The 26,833-nt window shown below is 42.5% G+C and overlaps 1 protein-coding gene across 5 annotated transcripts in view; it reads right to left on the minus strand.

Annotated features, from left to right (window-relative positions):
• MORC2 (MORC family CW-type zinc finger 2) overlaps positions 1-26,833 on the minus strand; it is a 61,970-nt gene that overhangs the window by 31,714 nt on the left and 3,423 nt on the right. For all 5 annotated transcript variants that reach the window (XR_004298158.1, XM_032395127.1, XM_032395128.1 and 2 more), the window contains exons 2-16: positions 22,576-22,629; positions 20,689-20,723; positions 14,265-14,333; positions 13,659-13,749; positions 10,087-10,195; positions 6,045-6,204; positions 5,830-5,941; positions 5,176-5,301; positions 4,282-4,361; positions 3,469-3,551; positions 2,829-2,914; positions 1,390-1,530; positions 1,152-1,306; positions 911-1,039; positions 299-404 (exon numbers count right to left, since the gene is read on the minus strand). Coding sequence is in view for 4 of the 5 variants with exons in the window: in XM_032395127.1 (XP_032251018.1) it covers positions 299-404; positions 911-1,039; positions 1,152-1,306; positions 1,390-1,530; positions 2,829-2,914; positions 3,469-3,551; positions 4,282-4,361; positions 5,176-5,301; positions 5,830-5,941; positions 6,045-6,204; positions 10,087-10,195; positions 13,659-13,749; positions 14,265-14,333; positions 20,689-20,723; positions 22,576-22,629 (1,536 nt within the window). In the remaining variant the exon portion in view is untranslated. The remainder of the gene's footprint in view (positions 1-298; positions 405-910; positions 1,040-1,151; positions 1,307-1,389; positions 1,531-2,828; positions 2,915-3,468; positions 3,552-4,281; positions 4,362-5,175; positions 5,302-5,829; positions 5,942-6,044; positions 6,205-10,086; positions 10,196-13,658; positions 13,750-14,264; positions 14,334-20,688; positions 20,724-22,575; positions 22,630-26,833) is intronic.

Consider the following 26,833-nt stretch of genomic DNA (forward strand, 5'->3'; position numbering starts at 1 on the left):
GGAGGTTGTGGCAAAACAGGGCCCTAAGTAGGACACAGTCCTTCCTCTTCAGCCAACCCATGCTGTCTCTCACCACAGCAACAACCTCAGGGTTCCCAAATGTATAGAATTAATACTCACTGCAGGACAGACATCTATTCTTATTTCCAGGGCACTTACTATTTGCAGCAAGACAGAGATGTGAGAATATCAGCACTGACCTCAAGATGCACAGCAAGTTATTTACCCAAAGGGTAGGGAGAATACAGTGGAGGAGAGAGGAGATACCCACAATCTCCTTGTTAGAGCAAGTGCTCACCGGTCCTGCTCAGGATCAGGGTTCATGGAGCAAACCCAGGTGTCAGGGTAATCTTTTTCCACAGAACTCAGCTGGAAGGGGAGGGTTCGCCACTTCAGACACAAATCTATGACACAGAAAACACCCCCACAAACATCAGCCACGCCCCATAATATCTTTAGTAAACAGGTTCCTCTCAACCAGGCCCAAGGCAAAGATACCCCCAACTTTCCATGGCTACAACTCTGCCTTCCTTACACAATGGTAATTCTTCTCAGGGACAGTGATTCCAGCAAGAATAGACACTTTATATCATGGACTTTCAATGTTCCCAGCCTCTCTCCCTCCTCCACCAGGATCCTGGCTCAATCATCAATCACACCATTAACAATGGGGTACCAAACCAAGTGAGGCCTGGCAGGTTAGACACCTTCTGCCTCAGTCAGGAGGGACAGGTGGGACTTGACACAGCCCCAAGGCTGAGCTCCCAGGCCCATCACCAAACAGACTCATCCCCAGTGGGACCCAAAGTCCATGAATGTCAGTCAAGTCAGGAGGCCAGCAAGGGGTCAGAAAGAAGAGGGTCATGGATTATGGTGGAGAGTCAGGAGGAGGTTCCGACCACCAGCTCACCACACTGGATGGTGGTTGGGATTTCCATAGCTCTCCGGCGCTTGTAACGTAGATCGCTGGATGGGGGCTGGTTCCAGTTGGCAGAGAGGTAGCCAAACTCATCCCAGAACTTGATGATTCCCCTCTGGGCTGGAAAGGAAACACCCACACATATTAGGAGCCAGCCTCTCGCTCTTCCTAAATTTACATCCTTGGGCACTAAGGGTATTCTAAGGTTGGAAGTGAACAGAAAGGGAATTACCAATGGCAATGTCCTTCCAATACTGTGCCAGGTGCTCCCCCATCGCCCGCAGCAGGTGCCGGTACTCCTTAGCATCAGCAAAGTCCTGCTTGTTGTGTGTAGGTTCCAGGACCAGGTAAGGCACATCAACAACCCCAACAACCCCACCACATGCCCTGCAGGGAGAAAAAAGACACAACTCTGTCACCCCACTGGCCCACTGCCTTGGGCTGAAAAGCTCTCCTTGGGCAATACTCACATGCCCCCTTCCAGCTGTGGGCCCACTTTTTCATACATCTTGATCAGGCGGCTACAGTTATAGATGAACATGCCATCCAGGTCCCGGTGCTCAATGTTGACCCCAAAAACAAAATTCAGTTCTTTAGGTTCTTTAAGTGCTCTGAGAAGACACAATATAAATTTAAGCAGATCAACTCATGAATACACAAACACCATGTTCTTGAAGATATGTTAGCTTAAGCTTAAACTTGAAACATGTTAAGGAGTAAGTTTTGCATTTCCAGTCAACGTGTAACCCATCAGACTTGGTAGGGAGATGGTACTGTCCAGTGACTCTAAGCATCCCTAATTAAAAGCATGTGACTTTGGCGGGCTTCTGGTAACAAAACAGGAACGTTAAGATTTAAGTATGAATGGGATACTGTGAAGCTGCTGCAAATCTCTGTGAAGATAGTTACATGGTGGACTAAAAACAAGATCATACCTACTCCACTCATGTGACAGTAATAAATTTTAAAAAGGTAAAAATTCACTAGAACAATGAACACATATGTGAGGGAAGAGACCCTCATGTGATAAGTAACAAAATCATGGAGCTGAAAAGCAGATGGATGAGCAGCACACTCACTCAGAAGAATCCAAAAACCTACGCCTGTGGCAGGAAGGCCAAGAAGCAGCAACCCAGGAATTCAATGTCCAGAGCCCCAAGAAGCTCCAGACATAAGGTGGGACACGGAGATAATCTAATGAGTCAGGACAAGTGCCCATTCTAGATGAAAAAGGTCCAAAACTCAATCTACAGCATTACTCCGCATTTGTAACCAGGGATAAAATATTAAGAGTAGATATTACCAGATGGTACAAATGTAAGGGAGTTTTAAAATGGTATTTCTAAAAATGGTCTGTTTTACTAGTTTTATATAATGAGCATTTTATATATCCTTTAAATGAAAAGGAGAAAAAAGAAAAAAGAAGGAAAGAGAGAGAAGAGAGGGGGAGAGAGAAAAAAAAAAAAAGAAGAAAGGGAGAGAGGGAAGGAAGAAAGAACGGGAGTTGCCAGGAAGGGAGGGAGGGTCTACCAGGGAGTGGGCCCACCCTGCCTTTTCCTAGCTCAGGAAAAAATCTGCAGTGGGCATTTGACAAGCATTTGGGATCACATCAATGGCTCTCTCAAAGCAATCTTTGTGACAGAATAGCGACCTCACAGGGTGGGAAGGGATTCCTTAAGCTCTTTAATTTTGACTATAAAAGCTACATAATTTTAAAAAACCAAAAGCCAGGGACACCTGGATGGCTCAGTTGGTTAAGGGTCCTGGGACCGAGTCCTGCATCGGGCTCCTTGCTCAGCAGGGAGCCTGCTTCTCCCCCTGCCTACCGCTCCCCCTGCTTGTGTGCACTCGCACTCTCTCTCTGACAAATAAATCTTAAAAAAAAAAAAAGCCCAGCCCTGGCACTCACCGCTGCTTGGCCTCCTTGATCCGCTTCTTGACATCAGCTTCTCTGCGCAGGGTAATGGCTGTGTTCTGGACCTGCCGCAACATCACCTGGAAATGTACGTTGGCACCAAGTGAGGGGAGGAGGTGCTCTGGACCACAGCAGGCAATATTATAACAAGCATCTGAAACTTCTCACTTTAAATCACATGGAATCAAAAACACACTCTGAGATTTACTTCTTTTCTACAGAAAATGGCCTTGATGGGGACAAACTCAAAAGCTATGCTTTACCTGACCAGGCTGAAATGAAGGAGGAAACACCCCCAAATGAAATAATAGTGTCAGACAGAGGGGTAGAGAACTGCTCAGACCCCTTCACTACTGTGTGTGACCTGGGGCAAGTGACCATCTTCATTTCAATCTCCCTTTCTATAAACTGAGAATACTAACAGTGGCCACTCCATATGGTTGTTAGGATGTTGAAATGATTAGCTAAGATTCTACCATACAGTGTGTTCAATAATGATTATGGAAACATCTTAATATCCATTTTGCAGCTTTAGGGTAAGGAGTTCATGACTAGCCTGGGGCTGAGCCAGGGCAGCTCTGGGATCCTAATGCCAGAAATGCTAGACAGTAGCTGCTCAGATCTGGGGCCTTACCCTGGAGTCCCGCGTGAGGTCTCCACCTAGGCGAACTTCTAAGGTCCGAGCTTTGCTCTCTGCCTCCCGTGCCTTCTCCTCAGCTGAAATCCAGAAGAAACCATGAATAAGGAATACAAAGGTTCAAAAACTCTTAATCATCCCTCCTGAATCCCAGTGTAGTACCCGCTGGGCAAGATGTGTGTACACTGTCAAGGAACAGGAGAGCTGGGAGAGCAACCTCCAACCTCCCTGCCTGGAATGCAGTCAGTACAAAAAGGAAAATCCTTTTGTTTGGAGGTCCCAAACAAAACAGGCACTATTTATACTTGAGACATGTTTTTTTAAACTTTACAAATGAACTGGAACAGGTCAAAAACTGCCCAGGGTAACCAGAGTTACATCCTCAGCAGGAGCTGGAAGTTATCCAAGTCCTCAGCCAATCACTCTCCATCAAGCAGCCAAGAAGCCCTGTCAGCATGAGAGACCTTGAGATGTTTGCCCTGGAGTCAGGAAAACCAATTTCACAAGTATTTGGGCCAAAGAAAAGTGTGAGATTCTTCACTCTGAGCAAGCCAAGGAGTTGACACTGTTTTAGGTAAGTCCCTATAAATGGCTGATGAAGAGAAACTAGAGTCTGGGAAGAAAAACTGCTGAGAGGATTGGCATGCAGGTGTGCAAAAGGAACTAGATCCGTGGTTCAGGAGAACAGCCTGCCCCTGGGTGCGAGACAGAGCTTTTTTTGGATCCGGCTTTGACCACGACAAGTATCCCCCAGACAATCCCAACCTGATCCCCCCTCCTGCCTGGGGGTGGGTAGGGGGTGCACATTACCAATCCGTGCTACATGCTCAGCTTTCTTCACCTCCTGCTCTGCACGAGTCTTGAAACGGCTTGATGTGTACTTGTACATCCTGAACAGGGGGAAAAAGCAACCTGAAGACCCAAGCAGCAGCAGGGTTGGGCAGCAACCTGAACAACTCAGGAAGCACCCTGCCTTCCTGCTCCCTTCCAAGCTGCACTGTACTCATGATGAGTCAAAAACAAACTTTTTTTTTTTTTTTTAAAGATTTTATTTATTTATTAGAGAGAGAGAGCACAAGCAGGGGGAGCAGCAGGCAGAGGGAGAAGCAGACTCCCCGCTGAGCAGGGAGCCCTATGCAGGACTCGATCCCAGGACCCCGGGATCATGACCTGAGCCAAAGGCAGATGCTTAATGGACTAAGCCACCCAGGCGCCCCCAAAACAAACTTATTTTAGCAAAATACCCAATTCCTTACTCCACTTGCCCCTTGCTCCATCTTTGATAAGGAACCCCACTGCTCACCAGGTGTATCAATAATCCCACAGCAGAAACAAATCTCAGCAATCAGCCAGGGCCTTTGCTCTCTCCTGTGTAATGTCTAAAGGCCCCTTGGCCCTGAAGCTGAGAGGCTCAGACCATTCACTGTGCCAAGCAGGGTACCCTCCACGTCACAGAAAGCACTCACACTCAACAAGCTTCACCAGCCAACCTCCACAGCTCATCAGCCATCTGTGTCCCTCCCTCAGGACTTAGAAGTTTCTATGCAGTAAATCACAAGTAGCTTAAAGGCCCAAATCCAGTCAACACTGTCAGAGCCTCTTATCATCACTCCTAGCATCACTCCAACAATGCCCCCGAGAAATACAGCCACGGCCCCATCCTCAGCTCAAGGGAACAGCAGACCAGGGTGGGCAGACCCCTACCTGGGCTTATATAGGCAGCAGGAAAGCCTCTTGGTCTGCACCTTGTGCCCATGGATGAAGATCCGCATCCGGGGATCAATATAAAGCACGGCAGCATAGGCACGGAAGGAGCGCCGCTCTGGCTTCCTAGAGGTGGCAGGAATAGAGGAGTGCTATCACCCACCCCACAACCAGCTTGACCAAAGATATGAAAGGACAGCCTTTCTGCAGACCCTCCACCTCACATGCTGGCTTTTCTCACCACCCTGAAGGGCTGCTCCCTCAGTGTGGGGAGCACACCCTTCACATCCCCAGCACAGGCACTCCACAGACACCGGACCCAGCCTTACCACTGGCCCCACCACAGACCCAGCAAAACCCATCCTGTCTCTAGGCTCAGTTTCCAAATCAAGGAGTTGGGGCAAGGAACCAAGGAGTCGGGGCAAGGGACCATTAATCTTTTCTTTTGGCTTAGCTGAGGAGCTGCTGTCCTATTCATCCTTCTGTTTGTGGTAAGAAAATTTGGAGTGCTCAGCTTCATCAACTCCAATACTGGGAAATTCAGGGAATGAGCCCCACCCCCCCTTCGCTATTAAAGTCACCTCCTGAGCTTTCTCTCCCTGAGAAAATGGACCACCAGTTCCAAACCTTCCCTCCCTTCCCAGCCACACTCACGTGCCCTCTGGGGAAGTCTCTGCCATCTGGATATCTCTTGGATTTGAGATTATGTCTAGCTCTGGCTCTCCATTATCCATGAGTTTGAGATTGAAGATGATCACCAGTGTTCCTGGGAAACAAATCCTCCTTTTGTCCTGCCAGGCACCACCTGATCATCCCCACACCACTCATGGCTCCTGGATTCTAGGGGCTATAAGCTCAAGTCTACTTACCACTGTCTCCAGGAATCTTCATGAACTGAGTCATAACTTCCTCTTCATTGTGGAAGGGAGAATACTTGTAGATGAGTTCTGTCTCGATGGCAAACTTCTCCACGTTGTCTGTGACAGGTTCCCGGGTCCGAGCATTCCAGGTGGGCAATGGGACTATCACCTTTGGAGAAAGCATGGGCAGACACTTTGAGGGAAGACCCAGAATAGCCTTCCCCCAAAATGTGCATCCATCTTGTCCTTCTCCACAGTGGCTCCACATTGCCCCAGAGGTGAGGTCCAAGCTTTGCAGCCTGACACCACAGGCTCTGTGGCTTCTGCCTTTCCCAAGCCTCAGTCTCACAGCAGAAGGTCCTCTGGGATATGCTGATTTATGCCCTGGGGGTCTTTGCATGAGCAGTTCCCTGCTTGGGATGGCCCTGGCCAGTCTCCCAATTTGATATCAATTCTTCTCTCTCTACTACTAAAAAGATATTTGTACTTATCTAAAGATACATATAAAGAAATCTGAAGATACATATAAACATACAACTCAGCAATTCCACTCCCAGGTTCTGGGAGTGTCTTCTGCACATATGTACCAGCAAACATGTAAGAGTAATGTAAATATCCAAAACAGAATGGATAAATTACACTATCATATATTTATACAATGGAATAGTGTATAGTAATGACGATGAACAAACTAACAGCTATTAGCATCAACATGCATGGATCTCAAACACAACGTTATGTGAGGGGCGCCGGGTGGCTCAGTCAGTTAAGGGTCCGACTCTTGATTTTGGCTCAGGTCATGATCTCAGGGTCATGAGATCAAGCCCCACGTTGGGCTCTGTGCTGGGCATGGAGCCTGCTTGAGATTCTTTCTCTCCCTCTGCCCCTCCCCCTAACTAAAACAAAAACAACAAAAAAACGTTATGTGAAAAAGACAAAATAGAAAAAAAAAAAAAACAATCTATGGTATGAGCCCACTTAAATAAACGTCATAAAATAGACAAACTAAACTATTATTCAAGAATGCATACACAACACAGGTGCCAAAACTATAAAGAGAAACAAGGAAATAATCATTACAAAAGTTACCTGAAGGCGGTTCCTTCAGAGGTACAATAAGGAATACAATTAGTGAGGGGACACACTGGGGGCTTCTAGTATCGGTCTATTATGGCAACTACCTAGGTGTTCACTTTGTAATTATTCTCTCAACTGTACCTGTATTTTAATACACAATTCCATATTATGGAATTTAATCTTATGTTTTTAAAAGTCCTATCTTTATCAATTGTACCTCAATAAAACGGGGGGAAAAAAAATCCTACTCTTTCTTCTAAAATCCTACCCTTAAGTGCCACACCCAGAGGCTTAGATGTGCTCCTCTCCCAGCCAGCTGCCCAGGAGCCCTGTGGATAGATGACTGCTTCATTCCCTCTGTAAAGCAAACCAGTCCAGGCACCTAAAAGCTCAAATCAAATGGCCCACCCTAAGAATAAAGGGATTCTGTATTTTAAAAAGTGCCGGGGTGATAAACTGTTAAGGGTTCTGAGACATTTTACTGGTTTCTAAGAAGCTTTATGCCTAATGGTATTCATCCCTAGAGTTGGTTTGGACACATTCCTACCCAGTAGAAAATGATCTTATTTTGAAATCTTGGCTGAGTTTGCACTGGAGTACAATCCAAAATAGTGACCTTCTAGCACCAAGTAAGGAAAAAATTTCAACCTAGCTTTTTCACCTGGGGAACTGAATTCCATTTGTGTTCTGTGAATCTATACCTGACTCTGCAACCCCCATTCTTCACAGCAGCCCCAGGTGATAACAGCATTGCTTTAAACAGCATATACTTCCACTGGCACCCATCCCAGCCATCAGGACACTTCCTTAATTTCAATGTCACCACTCTCCTGGTTTTCCTCCTACCCATCTGGTCACTCCTGTCTCTTCTGCCACCTTCTCCTCTCCCTGGAGGAGAGCATCCCTGAGATCCCAGGTACTCTTCTCACTCTGAACACTCCTTTAGGTGAGCTCATCTGCTACCAAGGATCCCAGAGCCCAGGCCTCCCCTCAAGCTCACGACCCAAACTTAACTTTCCATGTCCAGGAAAACTTACTCTTCACCAAAGAGGAGGATGCTATTTTCTTTCATTCTTCACCAGCTCCAAACAGCCCACATCATGCCCCAGCTACCACACCAGAACCTACATCATTCATGACCCTCTTCCCTTTTCCCCTCTCCACTGATCAAACACCAGATTTGTGGGTCCCACATGTTAAAGGACCTCCCTGCTGTGGTCCTGCCAGGCTACACACAGCTAGGGAATTTCAACTAGTTTACTCCAACACCTGTCTTTTCAATCCAATCACCACACAATAACAAAATGATTTTTTTTTTTTTTAAGAGAGAAAGAGTGCGAGCAGGCAGGGAGGGGAAAAGGGAGAGAGAAAGAATCTAAAGCAGGCTCAGCACTGGGCATAGCCCAATGCGGAGCTCCATCTCACGCCCTGAGATCATGACCTGAGGTGAAATCAAGAGTCAGATCCTTAACCGACTGAGCCACCCAGGGGCCCCACCAAACTGATCATCTTAAAAGGGAATCTGATACTGCCACACCCTTGCTTAAGTTCCCTTTGAAGGCTGGTGTTAGTAAAGTCCTGTATTCACCAAGGCCCTGAGGTCAAGCCTGACCTAGCCCTCCCTGCTCTCCAGAGGCCACCACCTTTCTTCAGATAGTCCCTCTGCCAAGTCCCTTCCCACAGCCCTCACCAGCCCTCAGGGCCTTGAACAGACTATTTCCATGGACTTGACCACCCTCCTCCCACTACCCACAGTCCATCAGGAAACATTCCTGAAAACCACAGCCTGGGCAAAAGTTCTCCTGCCCTACCTTCTCCCAGGAGCATTCTTTCCAGCTGTAGCACTTCTCTCACTGCATGTATGATAGATGAACTGACACAGTGCACCAAAAAGGCAAACAAATCCACTGGTTTGCCAAGTAAAGGTGGTGGAAAAAGACCGCTTTTCATTCCCACCATGAACTAATTTGCTATGATTTAAGCTCATATCTAAAGAGGGCCAGCACAAATCTAATTACAGCTAACCAAGAGAGATTAATCAGATTGAAACCCTGACTAAATTCACCTATCTGGGGATTTCTCTCTGCACACCCTCTCAGCCCCCTCTCTACAGCTCTGGCCACCACCTCCCACACATGAAAGGAGGAAGAGTCCAGTCTGAGGCTGGGCAAACTAAAACTGTCTCTGATACCCCCTCTGGTGAGGAAGCACAGACCTCACCAGACCAACTCCGTAGATGTCTGAGCCACCAGGCCACAAAGAGAATCAACTGAGCATGTGTTTAGCTTACATAGTTACCTAATTACTGAAATGTTTTAAAATGAGAATATTCCAAATTCATTATGACTTCTTTCCAGCATAGCAATGATGAGCTGGGGCTAAGTGTCATCTGTCATTTAGCAAAGAACTTACAATGATGTTTTCCATATACTCACCTGCTTCACTACCTGCCCAGGCCCCACAAGTATCTTACTTGTTCCTTCTGATATAGACGATTAAAGCAACATATTTCTTCAAAAGGAAAATACATTCATAGCACATTCCACAAAATCACCATCATATGGGAAAGACAGTGCTGCTCCTATTATTAGTTCCTATTACTACTGCAGGTTGTGATCTCCACCCACAGTAAAGAAGCCAAAACACTCCCCTTGATAAAACTCTTCATACTAACACCCTGCCAGACTAAATTTAGGCTGCAGGTCTAGAGAAGCTGCAAATCTAACTCTTGGTTCCTGCCATTTTGATGGCCTCATTCTCAGAAACAGGACAACTGTTCTCTAAAGCTTTGAGATTTTTACTTCCTCTCACACTAAGAGGTCTGCCTAACCCCTCAACCAGTTCATCCAACCAGCTAATCCCATAAGGAGGCATGGCCGCAATCCTGCAATCCCAATGAGCCCAGCATCGCAAATAACCTAAGCAGACCCAGGAAAAGTGAAATAATGACTTAGGCCACGAGGACAGGACCTACTTCATCAATGCCTTCCTCCTCATGAAAGGTCCGAGACAAAAAGAGGCAGGTCATGGTGTCTTCCTTCTTGGTGAAGAGTATAAAATCCTTCCCAATGCGCATTGAGCCCCTGAAAGGAAAGCAGAAATGGGTTATTCTCCCAGGGAGATTTTGAATCCCAGGGATTCAAAAACTCATCTGAAAAAGGAGCAAATTCACCCTCCGGACATGAATGAAACTGCCTTTGGAGGGCTCTCCTCAAGACCTCCCTCCCTCGCAGGACCCTGAGATGAGGTCCACAGTCCTCATTCCCTCTGCTCTTCCATCAGCCTTCATCGTTCCTCACAACCAGCCTGACCACACTTACCCACCATACAAGGCTTCCCCACCACCCTTCTAGGGCACATTCACCACGGATCGTCAGCCCCAAGTTAACTCCTGACCTGCTGCACATGGTAAGTAACCCTGCTGCCCATGCACCAGGTTCATCTCAGCTACACAAGGACTGCTGTACTCTTTGTGCCACCATCAGATTTCTCTCCAGGAACCGATACCTTCAACACATCATCGTCCATGCTGACCACATCCAGTTCCCATCTGATCCTTCCTTTGTTGACACAAACTCCATTCTCATTCACTCATCAAATGGCAGTACCATCAAGGGCACAGCCCACAGTCTACACTCATAAATTCTCAAAAAAAAACAAAACAAAACAAACCAGTATGATCCCAAGGCTCAGCCAAATATAGGGGCTAACCATACACAACATAATTCTTAATCATAGTTTTTAAGAGACCTATAATTGGCTCATGTCCTGTAACTACAACCATCTTCTGTCTCAAAATTGTTTCGCCACCTCAAGCTCCTTATGACAGAGGCAGTCCCTGCTTTTAGATGCAACTGGTTTCTGGGAAATGTGCCTTGAGGCTGGGTTCCACAAGGCAAAAGTCCGAATGGAATCAACTGCTTCCTTCCTCTGTTTGGCCACATTAAATCATCTGAGAAACAGGCAAGGACAGGCCTTTCTGGGCAACATGGAACAGGGCAGAAGTTCCAACAGTTCATTGCCCAGTGAACAATGGGGCTGTTTAGCTCCTTTCTTCTGAGCAGCTTCTGGGGCTTTATGGCTATTATCTCATTAGTCTTCATAATACTCCAGGGAGGGGATGGCAGTGGGAAGCCTCATTACTCTCTTGTATGTACAAATACAAACCAGGCTGGCATGCCAAACACACAAATGAATGCCATGTCCCATTTCCCCAAATGCTCAGGAAAACGCCCAGGACACTATCCAGAGACACTTGGCAGCGGGCGCTGACAAGTTCTCTTTCTCCTCTTCCAGTTCCCAAGATGCTGGCAATGCTGCTTCCTCTGACAGATTTCACAGCCCTCCCTCCTTCTTCCCTGAAGCTTATGGATAGCAAAATGAGGCATATTACCTTGCCTTCTGTCAAAGCTTGCTCTTGCCCTAATTTGGCAAAAACTCTCACTTTGTGCTTCTTTCTTCCCTCTTTGATCCTGACCTTGGAGGCTAAAGAGCAACAACCCCAAAAATGCCACCTCTCTGCTGGCTTCCTTGCTTCTCAGCCCTATTCTTACCATAAATCACTCCCTCTTGAAACTCTTTTTCAACTTCTGGTTTCAAAATAAATACACTCTCAACACTAGATGGCTCCAACTCAATGCATCCTTTACAAAACTCATTCTACTAAAATATGCTAATGACAACACTCTCAACTTCCTAGTCTTCTAAGTACTGTCAGAATCATATTTAGTTTGCTCCTCAAACTTGCTCTGTAAGAGAGAATGTCAGAGAATAGAACCCCATTTTCTAGATTAGAAAACAGATATTCAGAGACGTGAAACAGCTTGCCTGCGGCCACAAAACTAAGAAGACCAGCTAGGAGGAGGCTGGCCTACAATCCAGATGGGAAGTCAGGACTTCTTTCGCACTGACTCTAAGAGACCTCAGTTATTGGAATTTAGGGCACCAGCAACAGAATCACTTGGGGAACCCAACCTATAGATTCCTAGACCCTACCCTAGACAAGGAATCTGCTAATGGAAAGAACAAAGGAGAAATAAAATAAGAATCCAGAAACTAGTCTAAGGCTCTCAAAGCAATGACAGCATTTAATCCTTAACTTATTCGGCACGTATTATAATCCCAATTTACAAAGGAGGAAACTGAGGCTCAGAGAAATAATTAAGTGGCTGAGGTGAGATTTGAATTTTAATTTGCATGACTGAATGAGATGGATAACAGCTCCGGCTTTGCAGTCAAAAGGACCTGGTTCATATCTCAGCTCTACACTCAGGCAAATATTTGTATGCCTCTGGGCAAATCACTTCATCCCCATAAATCTCAATTTCCTCACTGGAAAATGAGAATAAAAAACGAGAATAGGGGCACCTGGGTGGCTCAGTCATTAAGCATCTGCCTTTGGCTCAGGTCATGATCCCAGGGTCCTGGGATCAGCTCCGCATCGGGCTCTCTGCTCAGCAGGGAGCCTGCTTCTCCCTCTCCCACTCCCCCTGCTTGTGTTCCTTCTCTTGCTTTGTCTCTGTCAAATAAATAAATAAAATCTTTAAAAAAAAAATGAAAATAGGAGGATTAAATAAGATCATCCAAGTAAAGTTTTTAGCACAGTGCCTGGCACATGGTAAGTACTTGTTATTACCATTTGGTTTCTCCCCTGAAAGACAAATCAGAAAGTCCAGATACCATGTCTCCGATGTCTTTGGAAGTACTCTCTTTCCCTGCCACACATCTAAAGCATGCTGCATGTGAGGGACAACTGATACTGTTGACTGACCAAAGCACCCCCTCTAACAAAACAACATGTTTCCACAGCAAGACTGGAAACGTGACTCAGAATTCCGTTTGTACAAACTCCAATTCCACTAAATCTTATTCCATCCAAAGGTATGTGCAGCTGGAAGTGAGCATTTCAGAAATAGAAACCTTTCTCTTGGGGCTTCGCTCAAAATCAGAACAACACATTCCAAACACCAAACAAGTGGGAACCAAGGGCTGAGAAAGAAGTCCCAAAGGATCTGAAGACATTAGGTAGGTCCCTGCTACAGGGTCTAGCAGGACACAGAAGTGGAGACCATGTCCTCTGAGAGGGAAGGTTCAGATCTCTATTACTCACTCTGGATCCCCAGTGCCTGGCTCAAAACATGACATGTGGCAGGTGCTCAAGGCACACTGCTGTGCCATGAAGCAACCCCTTTAGCATCTCAGATACATCCTAACCCCACAAAACAACCACTTGCATCCTCAAACCACAGGGTAAAAATAAGAATTTTCATCAGGAGGAGAAATGCGGTTCCAGAGCACATTGCCAAGAGAAACCTACAGCTTGCTTCTCTCACCCCAAATGTTTAGGATGTTCATTCTTTCAATCTGTAAGGAAAACTTGGCTGAACGACAGTTGCTAAGTCCCCAAACTACTTCTTTCTGACTTAATTCTTCTGCTCCCGAGTTACACTAATGGAAGGATAAGGAATACAAAGTTTTCATTGGACAACAGCAGGAGTACTGCTTGATTCTGTATTGAGTCCTACGACAGGCTTCTAGTATACTTACGATTTTAACCCATTCCCATATTGCCCAATCTGGGTGGACTCAGGTGTTCGTTTGGCCGACTTCCCAAACTGGATCACACTGGCAGCATCACCTGAAGTGACAGGCACAAAAGAAAGTGAAGCATTTGCATTTCTTCCCCAGGATCCTCAAAAATAAAAGGTCTGAGCCTTGTTAAATCTAAGCAGGGCTGTGTGTCTACTAAAACCACTTCCCAAGGAAATTCAGAACCATGAGGCAAATGGAGACAACCTCTGACTGGCCTGTTAGTACCACCATCACTATGAGTTTATTCTGTTACCAGAACATGGTATGAAGGCTGAGGGAGCCCTCTGTAGTTCCAGCTCCAGGATGTTGTGCAAGCTGATAAATACAATGTCAAAAGACAGATAATTTGACTGACTTCAGGTTGCCATTCAGATCCTATCTCCCATGCTAGGACAAGACCTGGCAAATCCATTAGTGGAATTAAGCCTGAGATGTTGCAACAGACCTCTCTCTCTCTCCAGGTGGATCTTCTAATCACAATAGTAAGGCAACAGAAAAACACAATGAGTATTTAGTAAAAACAGTTACATCCTCCCCAAAAGAAAAAATCTCATCACTTACTTGGATCCATTCCTGCTCCATCATCCAAAAAGCAAAGCATAAATCTTCCTCGAAGGTCCTCTCGCCTTTCTGTAAAAGAAGCAGTTGCCATTACTGGGTAGTTACCTACCAGAGGGTAGCAACATGGGTAAGGTCAAAAGGTGGATCAATGTGATCCTAATCAAAAGATTAGGACAAACCTAGCTCCAAGGTAAATGTCAGGGTCCTTGAGGGTGGATATTACTATCAAAGGTTCTCCAATGCTTTCTAGTTAATGACAAAGATTGACAGAATCTTTGAGGGCAGGAAATACCTGGTCCACTAGACTAACCACCAAGCAGGAAGCCCAACTCAGGGCTCGATTCCAGGACTCTGAGGTCATGATCTGAGTCCACTGTCTGAGTCACCCAGGCACCCCTGAATATGCATGTATTTAATGCAAACCTCAATCATCCTTCTGCCTCTTCCACCTGGATTACTTCCACCTCTGCCCTCTGCTATGGACCCCAAGTCACTGAAGTACTCCAACTACAACACACTCTACCTTATCAACACTGCTCAAATTCAACAGGGCATCTCCTTTGTGGGTTAAATCTGGGGTAGCCTTCAGACAATGTAATCAAGCCAGACATGCTGTGGGCACAGTGGTGGCAGTTACTATCCAGAGAAATTGCTAAGTCTGTGTATGACTATCCCCAGGCTAACCTGAATTTCTGGGTTATCTGTATTCATTGCCACACCCTCTGCTTGTAATGGGTACCTGAAATGGCTCCCTAACCTAGGAATATGATGGCACAAGATGCAGTGAGAACTGCCTGGCTCCCAGCTGGACTTGCTCGACTAGAAGGAAGAATAGTCTTTTGACAAGAGGATTAAGTCCTTTGACAGTGCAGCCATGGCAGGGCTTCCTGGTTGACAGAAGGGGAACAAAACAAACTGGCTGCCATTTCAGTGGGTGGAAGAACCTCTTCTTTCAGTAGCTGTCTTCTGTAGTAGCAGGTGGTTACTCAAAGTAGTATGGGTCTAAGCATGTCACAAACACTAAAGAAGAGATTCCCAAATAGGGAAGGGGGCAATATTGGAGTTCCCAAGGTGCCTATGACCAATGATGAGGATTATGCTGACAAAGGAGAACAGCACAGGCTTTGGAATCAGGAGATCACTTCTACTAAAAGGAAAAAGTCTACGTAAGGTACTATAGGGATAAGCCCAAGGGTGCTTTGGAGCCTAGTTCCCGAGTACTTTTTTGTTCCCCGCAAGCTGTGGTTCATCAACTTTATACAACTATCAAAGCTGAGGAATCCCAGTTTAAAATACTCTTTGTCCTCCCCTTGGGCTAAAGATTCAAATGAGTCATGACCACCTTCTGTTAAATTGACTAGTTAGTGTAATTTAAAACGCTATTTTAAAAGTACTATAAACCACAGATTTTCAAGTATCACTAAGTGTTCAGGAAGCTGACTTTGCTGAAACATTAATAACAAGTGCTTCTTAAAAGTTCAAGAGCAAGGACCTTCCTGTTAAGTACTTACGGTAGATAAGAAAATTTCTCCTTATGGCAGTGCCTCTTATCAGTGTGGAGAATCCAAGTGAGATCTAGTAAGCATGAGCAAGTGCAAGAAAAGTGCAAAAAGGCTTCAAAGTTTCCTTCTGGAGGAAGCAAAGTATTACATGGAGACTCAAACTAGGACAGATACAGAGCATGGTAAAAAAAAAAAAAAAAAAAAAAGTGTTCTAAATCTAGCCAAGAGCCATTTGTTGTACACTCCAGCCATAAAACATTCATGAAGATTCTGCGTTGGAATCTAGAAATTGGTTCAAGCCAACTAGCATTCCTTGAACACTATATAGGAAATTACTGCAAGGCCCCTGTGTTTGTTAGGTACATAATCATCACTTAACAGTGGGCCTGAGATCCCTTCCTCGTTCAAGGACTTCATTTAAATATTTTTCATATGGTTTACAAGGGTAAAAGTTCCACCAGTAGAGGATCCTCCTGGCCACAGAGTGATCAACAGCCTGTAAGCAGCTAGTAGTACCCAAGTCCACATGATCATATGCAATACTGCCTCAGGGCCAAGAGAGACTAGCTGACACAGCAGTCACTTCTTCAACTTTGGAAATAGGCAATGTGGCATCATCACCTGGCTACAATGCTTATCCTCATCACTTGTTTATTCAATGAGTATTTACTGAGCACTTCCTCTGTTCCTGGCTCTGTGATGAAGACAGTAGTAAACAATGCAGATATGACCACTGCCTTCATGGAGCTTACAGTCCAGTAGATGCTACTCTCTGTAGCAAATCAGTTAAGCAGAAGGGTTTAAGCAGGAGACTAAGAGTAACAGCTAAAGCAAAATGTATTGTGCGTTAAGAATCAGTTGAAGAGCTTGTTAAAAATACAGATTTTGGGCTCTACCCCAGAAAGTCTGTGTGGGTCTGAGGAGGTACCTGAGAATTTGCATTTCTAACAAGCTCCCAGGGGATGCTGATGCTGTCCATCAGTGGACCACTCTGTGAGAAGCACTAAGCTAGAGAATCAAGAACCAGAAGGTTTCCCGGCTCAAAACTATCTCCCTAGACATCCCACCAGTTAGAGATGTATTCCTAACACCTGATATTTACTTATCAGTCAGTTGACTGTTATCTGAAGCCTCCAAGCAAAGGATTTTGATGAAGGAGGGGGAGTTCTAGAGAGAGGAGAGTCTAAGCAGCTGGGTGTTGTATGCTCCCACTCCCATCATACATCTTGGAAGCAAGAAAGGGAAGGCAAAGCCAAACTGCCTTCTTTACAGTTGTGCCTGGTAGCAGCTATGTAAGATTATCAGAATGAGTTTGGAAGGATGCACATCTAAACTCCCCCCAATATGGCCAAGTCTGGCTTTTCCAAATTAGCCTGACATCATCCCATCATCCAACTCCCACTGAGGAGAAGACAGAAAGAAGCAGGAGAAGAAATGTAAAATGGAACTAGTAAGGCAAAAATGAGAGATGAGAAAATAATATTGTCCTTAACAGAAGTTGTAATAAAATGATATCCAAGTTCTTCATTGTTCTTTTGCAATCTGGGCAGTATTCATTTCAGTTACATGTGCTCTAATTTTCCACTTACTAACCATGGTTTAGCATCATAAAGGGGATCTTTCTTTGAGGAATGGCACTGCCTATCCAAGGAAGTCAAGAAAGTCAGTAAAAATACGGAGTCTACTTCTGACAGGCACATTACTGTCTGGCCCCGTCTAATAGGAATGCTTTGGGTAAATGAATACCTCCACACTTTAAGAGTCTGGTTCCTTTGTCACCCTTCTTTTAAAACATGACTTTTTAGGGCACCTGGGTGGCTCAGTTGGTTAAGCGACTGCCTTCGGCTCAGGTCATGATCCCAGGGTCCTGGGATCGAGCCCCGCATCAGGCTCCCTGCTCCTGAGGGAGCCTGCTTCTCCTGGAGCCTGCTTCTCCCTCTCCCTCTGTCTGCCACTCCACCTGCTTATGCTCTCTCTGTGTCAAATAAATAAATAAAATCTTTAAAAAAATAAAAAATAAAAAATAAAACATGACTTTTTAGTGAATTCAAACTAAATCTGATGTTTAAGGGGATTTCCAAGTTCAGTATCAATCTAGTCTCAAAATGGGAGACAGGAAAATACTTTCCCCGTGTACTGACAATAAGAACTTTATAGTATTAGGATATTACTAATTTTATCATTGTACTCATAAAATGAGGTTGCTTTTATTCCTCCTGTTGAATGTGTTAATAAGACTCTGAGGTAGAAAAGCGTGAAGTTGGGGCACCCAGGTGGCTCAGTCGTTAAGCGTCTGCCTTCAGCTCGGGTCATGATCCCAGGGTCCTGGGATCAAGCCCTGCATCGGGCTCCCTGCTCCGTGGGAAGCCTGATTCTCCCTCTCCCACTCTCCCTGCTTGTGTTCCCTCTCTCGCTGTGTCTGTCAAATAAATAAAATCTTTAAAAAAAAAAAAAAGAAAGCAAAAAAGAAAAGTGTGAAGTTAAAGATATCTCAGCCAAGATACCCAATCTTGAGGTATTTGGAGTAAATCAAGTCTTTTCCTAAAATGCTGTAGTGCGGGGTGCCTGGGTGGCGCAGTCGTTAAGCGTCTGCCTTCGGCTCAGGTCATGATCCCAGGGTCCTGGGATCGAGCCCCGCATCGGGCTCCATGCTCTGCGGGAGGCCTGCTTCTCCCTCTCTCACTCCCACTGCTTGTGTTCCCTCTCTCACTGTCTCTCTCTCTGTCAAATAAATAAATAAAATCTTAAAAAAAATAAATAAAAAATAAAAATAAAATGCTGTAATGCTTAGTACTTCTAACACACCATTTAATCCTTAACTGCCTTGACAGTTCCCTCAAGATCAAGTTATTGTTCTCTAATCATCTGCAGAGTGCTAACTGTCTTCTCCAATTAAAGACTTAAATTCTCTAATGAGAACTTAGAAAAGGCCCCATCACATCCTCTCTGGACTCTTCCCAAAGCACAACAGGAGTAAGAACACTGAGCACAGAATAAATGCACAGTGGGCCTTTTTCATTTAAATTGAAATCCAACCGTTCTGTTGCATTCTGAGTGTAAAGGATTAAATTTTCTTAGTGAAATTCACCCACCAAAGGTGGTAGGAGGGGGCAGGGATGACCTGTGTTTAAAATGCTTCTTTCAAGTAGACAGACTCAGCTATGATGATTTGTCCTTTCAACATCACTTGGAGTAGAGGCCCATTCTCTGCTTTACCATCTGTGCAACGATTAAAACAACATTTCTTTCAGAGGTAGCTGTAATTGCTCCTCATTAAAGTACACTTGAGATGTAAGATACACACTGTGACTTGGGAATGGTGCCTCCATTTGGCCTTAGGGTTTAAGTAACAATCTTCTAACACTCTTTTGCTGTGCCTCTGAGATGTATCCCTAACACCTGATATTTACTTTGTTCCTTTCTTCTAAAAATAAAAGAAGTCTTATTTTCACCACTTTGGTATAGCCTTTTGAGCAGAAGGCTTTCAGAATTTAAGCAGTACAGCTGACTTTCAGCTGTTCTGAATTTTCTTTGCTCCAAAGTATATCAGGGATGAGAAAGTCATCCTATCTGGGAGATTCTTCATAAAATTATGTAACATTAGAGTTTCTGAAAATTACCTCTTAGTTGTTTGCTTGTTCCCATTTATGAAATGAGTCCACAAAGATGGGTTATTTGGTAAGTGTATATTCCCACAAAAACACTTCAGTCTTCTTAGAAGCTAGTCAATGTTATTCAAGACTTTAGAAAAGTTTGTCAGAGACATGTATTATGCTAGCCAAATTGGATTTAAAAGCCATCTTCCTCTATTTTGCTTCCAAATTTCTAGCATTCAAATGACCAAAAACATGCTGGTACATACACTTAACAGGCAGAAAACAAACTAAAAATAGTAATTTAAAATTTTTAAAAAGCCAGTGAGAATGACTAAGAATTCTTCCACTATTGCACCCACTCCAGAAAAAAAGAATCTTACTACCAAACAGCAGAGCCAATTAAATAAGCAAAACAGGAAACACTGTTAATAACATCTTTAAATTCCGGGGTGCCTGGGTCGTTCATTTGGCTGAGCATCTGACTTTGGCTCGCATCATGATCTCAGGGTCCTGGGATCAAGCCCTGCGTCAGGCTCCCTACTCAGCACGGAGTCTGCCTGTCCTTCTCTCTCTGTCTCTCCCCCCACTCATGCACTCGCTCTCTCTCTCAAATAAATAAAATCTTAAAAAAAAAAAGAAAAAAACTTTAAATTCCAAGCAAAGCAGCTCTCCTCCTGACGCCTGTCTGAGAACATCTCCTTAGCAAACCCCAGTGCCAACCCAGTTAACCCAAATGTTTTATGCAACTGACACCAGCAACTCTCTAAGTCCTCACTGAGATTGCAGAGAGAGAAACTGGCCTCCAACAAGATCTCTCTTTGGCTCCAGGTACCAGTAAAATCAACCGATCAGTAATCCAACCAGTAAAATCACCAGTACTTGGTCACTTCACTCCCCGCTACTCTACTCCATCATCCCATAAATCTCTCAGTGGCTATCTAAATAGATCTACAGGGGCACCTGGGTGGCTCAGGTCATGATCCCAGGGTCCTGGGATGGAGCACTGAGTCAGGCTCCCTGCTCAGCGGGGAGCCTGCTTCTCCCTCTCCTCCCTCCTCGTGCTATCTCTCTCTCTCTCTCAAGTAAATAAAATCTTTAATAAATAAATAGATAGATAGATCTGTAGATCTGGGAACCACATGTTAGTTTCCTTACACCAATATTCTTGGTTTCTATTACATGCCTGACCAGAGCTGCCCTATATCTACCCTACGACCTGGAGTAATCGTGCCATCTCCCCAGGCTCTTAGGCATTTCTTCTTAGGCATAGCCATACATGCATTCAAAGAACTGAACATCAGAAGAAAGGACTGACGTCTGACTTACCTGCGTAAATATCTATTCTGGTGGCATCCGCATCTCTGCAAAAGAAATCAAGATCGAAATGAAATATGAAATATCAACCATCAAAATACATAGTATTTTAAGCGGGATGCATACTATTTTAAGTCTATTTTTAGGAAGTCACATAGAAATTCTGTATCCATTAAAGTACCCTTTCATACTTGGCAACACTATTTTCCTTATGTGTCTGTGAAACAGTTCTGAAGCTCTAAATTATTTAAAATAACCACACGACACATAGGGTCTGGATACATCTTTTTAATATGGATTTCAGATTTCACAGTAAAAATATCTAGAGAATGAAAGAACATTCCCCTTTACACACTAAAAAATGACTCACAACTATGTTTCTCTCACTAATTTGATAGCCATCATAAAAAAATGTTCCAATAACTTGTCCATTTTTCTTTCGTACAAGATACTGAAAAGAAAGAAAAACATCATCTGCCACAAAACCTATGAAAAATCAGGTCTCATAGTATATACATTACAGTCAGCAGACTAATTGACAAGCCTGTAATCTTATCCTCCCTAACCTAGAAAGGAAGTTGGGGCACTCCATTAGACTCCAACCAACCCCTGAAATACAAGTTCAGTCATCAATAAAGGCTTGAAACTAATCTAGTCCAATTCTGCCAACTGCAGGGAAGGAAAATGAGGCACAGAGAGTTTCTTAAGTTCTAAATGCAAAAAACCCACTCAAATCCATACAGTTCTACATGTACCTATTCCCAAAAACAAAAAAACAGTTTCAAATATGAGGAAGACGGGCAATATGTGTGCATGACCAGGAACACATACTCCCAGGAATCTCCAGTTCACCATATGATATACAAAAAGGCAGTCTGCCACAGCACACCATGGTCTCACTAAGCTAACAAGTGGCAAATTCAAACATAGTTCCATTAAGCTACAGCATTTTTAAATTAAATACAAAAATTATGAGTCAACCAGGATTAAACAAAATGGGGAGTTTTCTAATTAAACAGCTGTTAACAAGCACACTTCCATAAACAGTCCGGTGAATAACAATAAAACTAATAATGGTACAGGATTATAGTATAAAATATAGATACAGACAGAAAATTATCGGCAAGCTCGTTAATTGGGGATGTTTAGAAAGCACTTCTACCAAAAAAAAAAAGTACTTCTCTCCACTCTTACCCTCTTCCTTCATTATTCATCAACACTTGGTCAATAAGCAATGTGTCTGAATTTTATGTTTGCATTCAAAAACAAAACTGAGATAATATTTTCATAATTATTAACAGAATCTTAATTTGGATGTTGCTATTTATCTGAGCCAAACCAAACTTCTTTCCAGTCCTACACAGTAACATTTATAGACTTCCATCACTAAGAACTTAGTATAACACAGTGCTAAAGAATTTCTTCTAAGCACAGCTGCTAACAATAGAAGACACTTTGATCAATTGGAGTCACTGACCTTAAAATACACATTCTGAGATCACACATAACTGTGGCATAATTTTAAAAACTTTAAATGGTGTACTGTCCTGACAGCACAAATTAAATCAGCTCTTGCCTGTCCCATTAACTTGACTCATAAGTTTCTATCTCAATTCCCTGCATTTCACTACAATTATCTTGCTCTAATACACAAGGGAAGGTAACTTTGGGGGTCATAAGCTCATTATTTTTAGGAAAAGCAATGGATGAATTAAAGTCAATCAAGTAAACTGGAATTATCAACTAACTTGCTATTAAAAATACTTTTGGGGTAAGAGACCTCTTAGGAGTGAATTACAGCTGCTTACAGAATTGTCTTCCTCCCACGTCTTCAGAAGCAAAGGTCACAACGACCCAGAAAGTTTTCAAGCACAGACTGTATGCCTAAAGACTACATACCTTGCATTATCAACCAGTTCAGCAAGAGCACCAAACAAGAATTCATGAGTAGTTCTGAAATGATAAATACTAAGAATCAGCAGAAGAATTACAGAATTGAACTATGACACCTACTAAGGTTATAAAATGTTAGTTTTTAGGGAAAAAAAAATCTAAAGTTGCCATTTGTGCTGTCAATTTATACTACTGAAATTTAAACTTCCCCACAATTAGAGCCTTTTAAAAGCCTTCTAAGCCCCCTCAAATGTTAATCAGGTTCTGCTATCTACTCATGTTTATTCTTACTATGTTAAGAAACCCACTGTGAAGCATTAAGATTTCTATGTATACTACAGATTTAAAAGCAGTTTTTTTCACTACTCATGTTCTGCCTAGAAAAATGTCTGTGTTTTATTTTTCACTGCCTTAACCAGCTATCAGTTTCTGCATATCTCTAAGCATGCTTAATGGACAACTTGCTAACATTTTGCTTTACCAATACTTGCATATTATCCATTGGTGAAAAAAGAAAACCCATTTGTTTCTATGCAGTTTGTAAGCAAAATATTCCATATGAAAGTGAGGAGAAAGGAGAGAATAATCTATTTCCTGACATTTCAATTCTAGCTAAAAACCACCTTCTCCACATTAAAGAAAGGAATCGAAGACCCTCTTGTACATATTCCTCTTAGAAGGACAGCTTGGTGTATTCTTCCTAGGGTCCCTGATAGCCCCTTTAAGAAGGTCATCTCTCTTCCAGGAGACTGCTCAAAGTTGGGTTAGGTAAATACACAATTACCATAGTATTCAGAACTCAATAAATATGATATTTATGCAGAAGATGAATCCTTAAATTCTTTCTCCATTTACATTCTCTTTAATTTGTGCTGTTTCCCATAATAGTCCTCTTTAAATATAAAAGTTAGGATGTGTTCATCTAGAAACCTTGACTTTTGTTAAAAAAATAAAATAAAATAAAATCATTAACCTAGATAATACATTACCATCATCAATTTTTCAAAAATAAATTCCTGATTTTTTCGTATACCATTTCAGCCACTACACAAAGTGAAAATTTCTGAAAATTTAGAATATACCAAAATTAAATAACTAGTGTCTAGGATCTCTGATCACTTACTATATCATGTAAAACAAAAAACAAATTGTAAAATATTTGCTTATAAAATAAACACCCAAAACTGAACTGTCCAGAACACTGGTTTTCCCTCCTCAAGTAAACCTACATATTTTTACAATAGCAAATTCTGAATTAAAACTACTAGTTATTAAAAAAAAAGAAGAAGAAGAAAAAGCAGTTCTTGGAATTTTAGGAATAACTTTTTCCCATGAGATCAGTGAATATTATCTGCTGCTAATCCAAAGGTGGCACCAACAAATATGTCTTAGCAAAAAGTAGAAATTTATCTCCAATTTACCTAGAAAATAGAGCTCAAATTCTTCTGACCAAAATCCAATCCTTAACTATTTTACATGAAAAGAAAAACAATTTCTAAGAGAAAAACCTGCATAAAACAGATCATTAAAAAATTTACGTCTCTATAATCATCTTAAATTCTTCAAATTATCAGTTGAAGAAACAGAGAAGTATTCTGTAGAATACTACACTAAAGAAATAGGGAGAAATGTTAGAAAATTAAGGTGATTTGCTAAAGGTAATATAAATTAAATCTAACATTTGCTCTCAAGCTTTTAACCATTTTCCTGTCTTAGAAATGGCTTAGGGCGCCTGGGTGGCTCAGTTGGTTAAGCAACTGCCTTCGGCTCAGGTCATGATCCTGGAGTCCCCAGATCGAGTCCCGCATTGGGCTCCCTGCTCGGCAGGGAGTCTGCTTCTCCCTCTGACCCTCCTCCCTCTCATGCTCTCTGTCTCTCATTCTCTCTCTCTCGAATAAATAAATAAAATCTTTAAAAAAAAAAAAAAAAAGAAATGGCTTAGAAACTTACAAAGTGAGTTAGCTTTCTATACTCTAAATGTTTTTAATTTTGAGGATAGTTAGATAAAAATATAAAATAAAAAATTCTACTGTAAAAGTTCTCATTTCAGTGAGAACCTGTACTTTAACTATAGTCAAAGAAACTCAGAAATATAGCTCCTGTAACAACAACAAAGAGAATACAACCATAATAAGAATGGGACTACAACTTGTATGCAGGAATCTTGGGAATAAGTATGTTTAAGAATGAAGTACTGGCCTTTGGTAGTGAGAATAGTGAATACAAATAATCTTGAAAACTAATTTTGATACCCTTTGCCATTAGGGCAAAGAAATCAAAAATAAATGGCAACTGCTTCTCAGCAATACCTATTTCTGACTGCTTCACATGAAAAGGAGAGACATTCAGAATTCAGTAAGATCTCAAAACGGCAAGCACAAAGTATCTCTGGCTAAGTTTTCACTGCTTTCTATACAATGTTTAGAAATGTGCCTTATAAATTCAGAATTTAAAGAAAACATTCCAAATGACCTTCGTTGTTCCAGAGTATCAATGCTGTTCCACACATACATATTTCAGATAAGTTAACAGATAACTGTAAAATGTAGCTAACGGATACTTTTGATAAGTACTGACACATCATAAAAGGGGTCTTTTGTGACAACTGTTGGGAAGGTCAGAGACAACACTCATCTTCTCTAGACCTTCAAATGATCGATGGGTCCTACTAACAAAGTCAGAGTTCTAAATATTTCTTAAAATCATAAGAACCAAAAATATACCGACATAATTTCTCCTCCTTTTTTCAAATAATATTCAAAGAGACACATTCATTGCTTGCTAGCATTTGAAACAGGTATTTGAATAAATATCAAAGAAAATTATTTTCACAGATGTAAAGATTCTTTGCATGTAATCCAAGAAAGGTCAATCATATGGAAAAAGACAAGGATTTTTAGCAAACGCTCACTTTCAATTGGCTTTTATACCATTTGCGCTATGATCAAAATAGTTTTGCAGCTCAGCATTTCCAGTGACAAATTCACGGGTAAATCTACTCATTACATAAGGAAAATGGTGTCCCTATTTATATTCAACCTGAATTTAAACCAACAGATTATCCACAAGTCCATCATACAGTGATAGCTTCTCCTGTGTTCTTAGAGATGTTGACAACAGTTAATTGCCTTAATTGCTAGAAAATAAAGCTGAGAAACTAGAGCAACCATTTTACATTCAAATGGCTTTAATATATTTAGAGTGTTAACCCACATTTCAACTAAGTCCCCAAAAATATTAAGTCTCTAGAGATGGCAGGTTCCTCTATATTCACTACATATATAGATAAAACAAGCCAAAATTATCATATTGCCAAGATAATTTATTAAAGTGCCAACAGAAATAGACAGAGAGCAGGGATCTTACACTTAAGCATTCTGCTGTATCAGACCACTTAGCAGTACTGCAGTGACGTAAGATAAGCACCTTATCAAAAAGGAACATCATTACCACCACTATATCTGGAATCTAGCACCTGTAGATTGCTCATGAACTTTTTACTAGTAGTCACAAAACCCAACACTAAAGAGCAGTAACAGCATAAAACTGTTTTTATTTAAAAACCGTAACTTATCATTTTATACTAGCAACACCCTGTATTAAAAGGAAGTAGCCTAAAACTTTCATGTTATCATGAGACTCTCCCAGGCCTGCCTTAAATCTTAATGCTGATGTAACCAAAATAACCATCAACAATTACCCTAGACATCATACAAAAAAGAAAAAAACCCCTCAAGACAGATGTTTACTGTCTCCAACAAATGCTCCAGAATTTACTAAGAATGTATCTGCCTAATGACTACCACCAAAGAGCAAGCTGCTACACTGACCACTTCTGGTTTATATAAATTATTATACACTGAAAAAATAATCATCATCTATTCAATGTTTACTGTGTACCATGCATGAGCTAATTACTTTATAAACATTTTACATAATCCTCAAACTGTCGGATTAGCTCCCTTTTATAGATGAAGAAACTGAGGATCAGGGAAATCAACTTGCCCAAAGACTCAGCCAGGAAGCAGGCAAATCCAAGCTTGGCTGGCTCCCAAGCCCATGCATGCTCCTTCCATTGCACCACACTGATTTCTATTCTTCTAGCCTGCCTGGGTTCAGCCTGCAAGTCCAAATTACATGGGGGGTAAGCAAAGGGCCATACCTTTCATAATTCACAATATGGCAATATTGTAGATGTCAGACACCCTATTATGGTCTTATGTTTTAAACATTAGACCAAAGGAGAAGGTACTATAAGACAAAT

The sequence above is a fragment of the Phoca vitulina genome, unplaced genomic scaffold (genome assembly GCF_004348235.1).
Source record: "Phoca vitulina isolate PV1807 unplaced genomic scaffold, GSC_HSeal_1.0 scaffold82, whole genome shotgun sequence".
Lineage (NCBI taxonomy): Eukaryota > Metazoa > Chordata > Mammalia > Carnivora > Phocidae > Phoca > Phoca vitulina.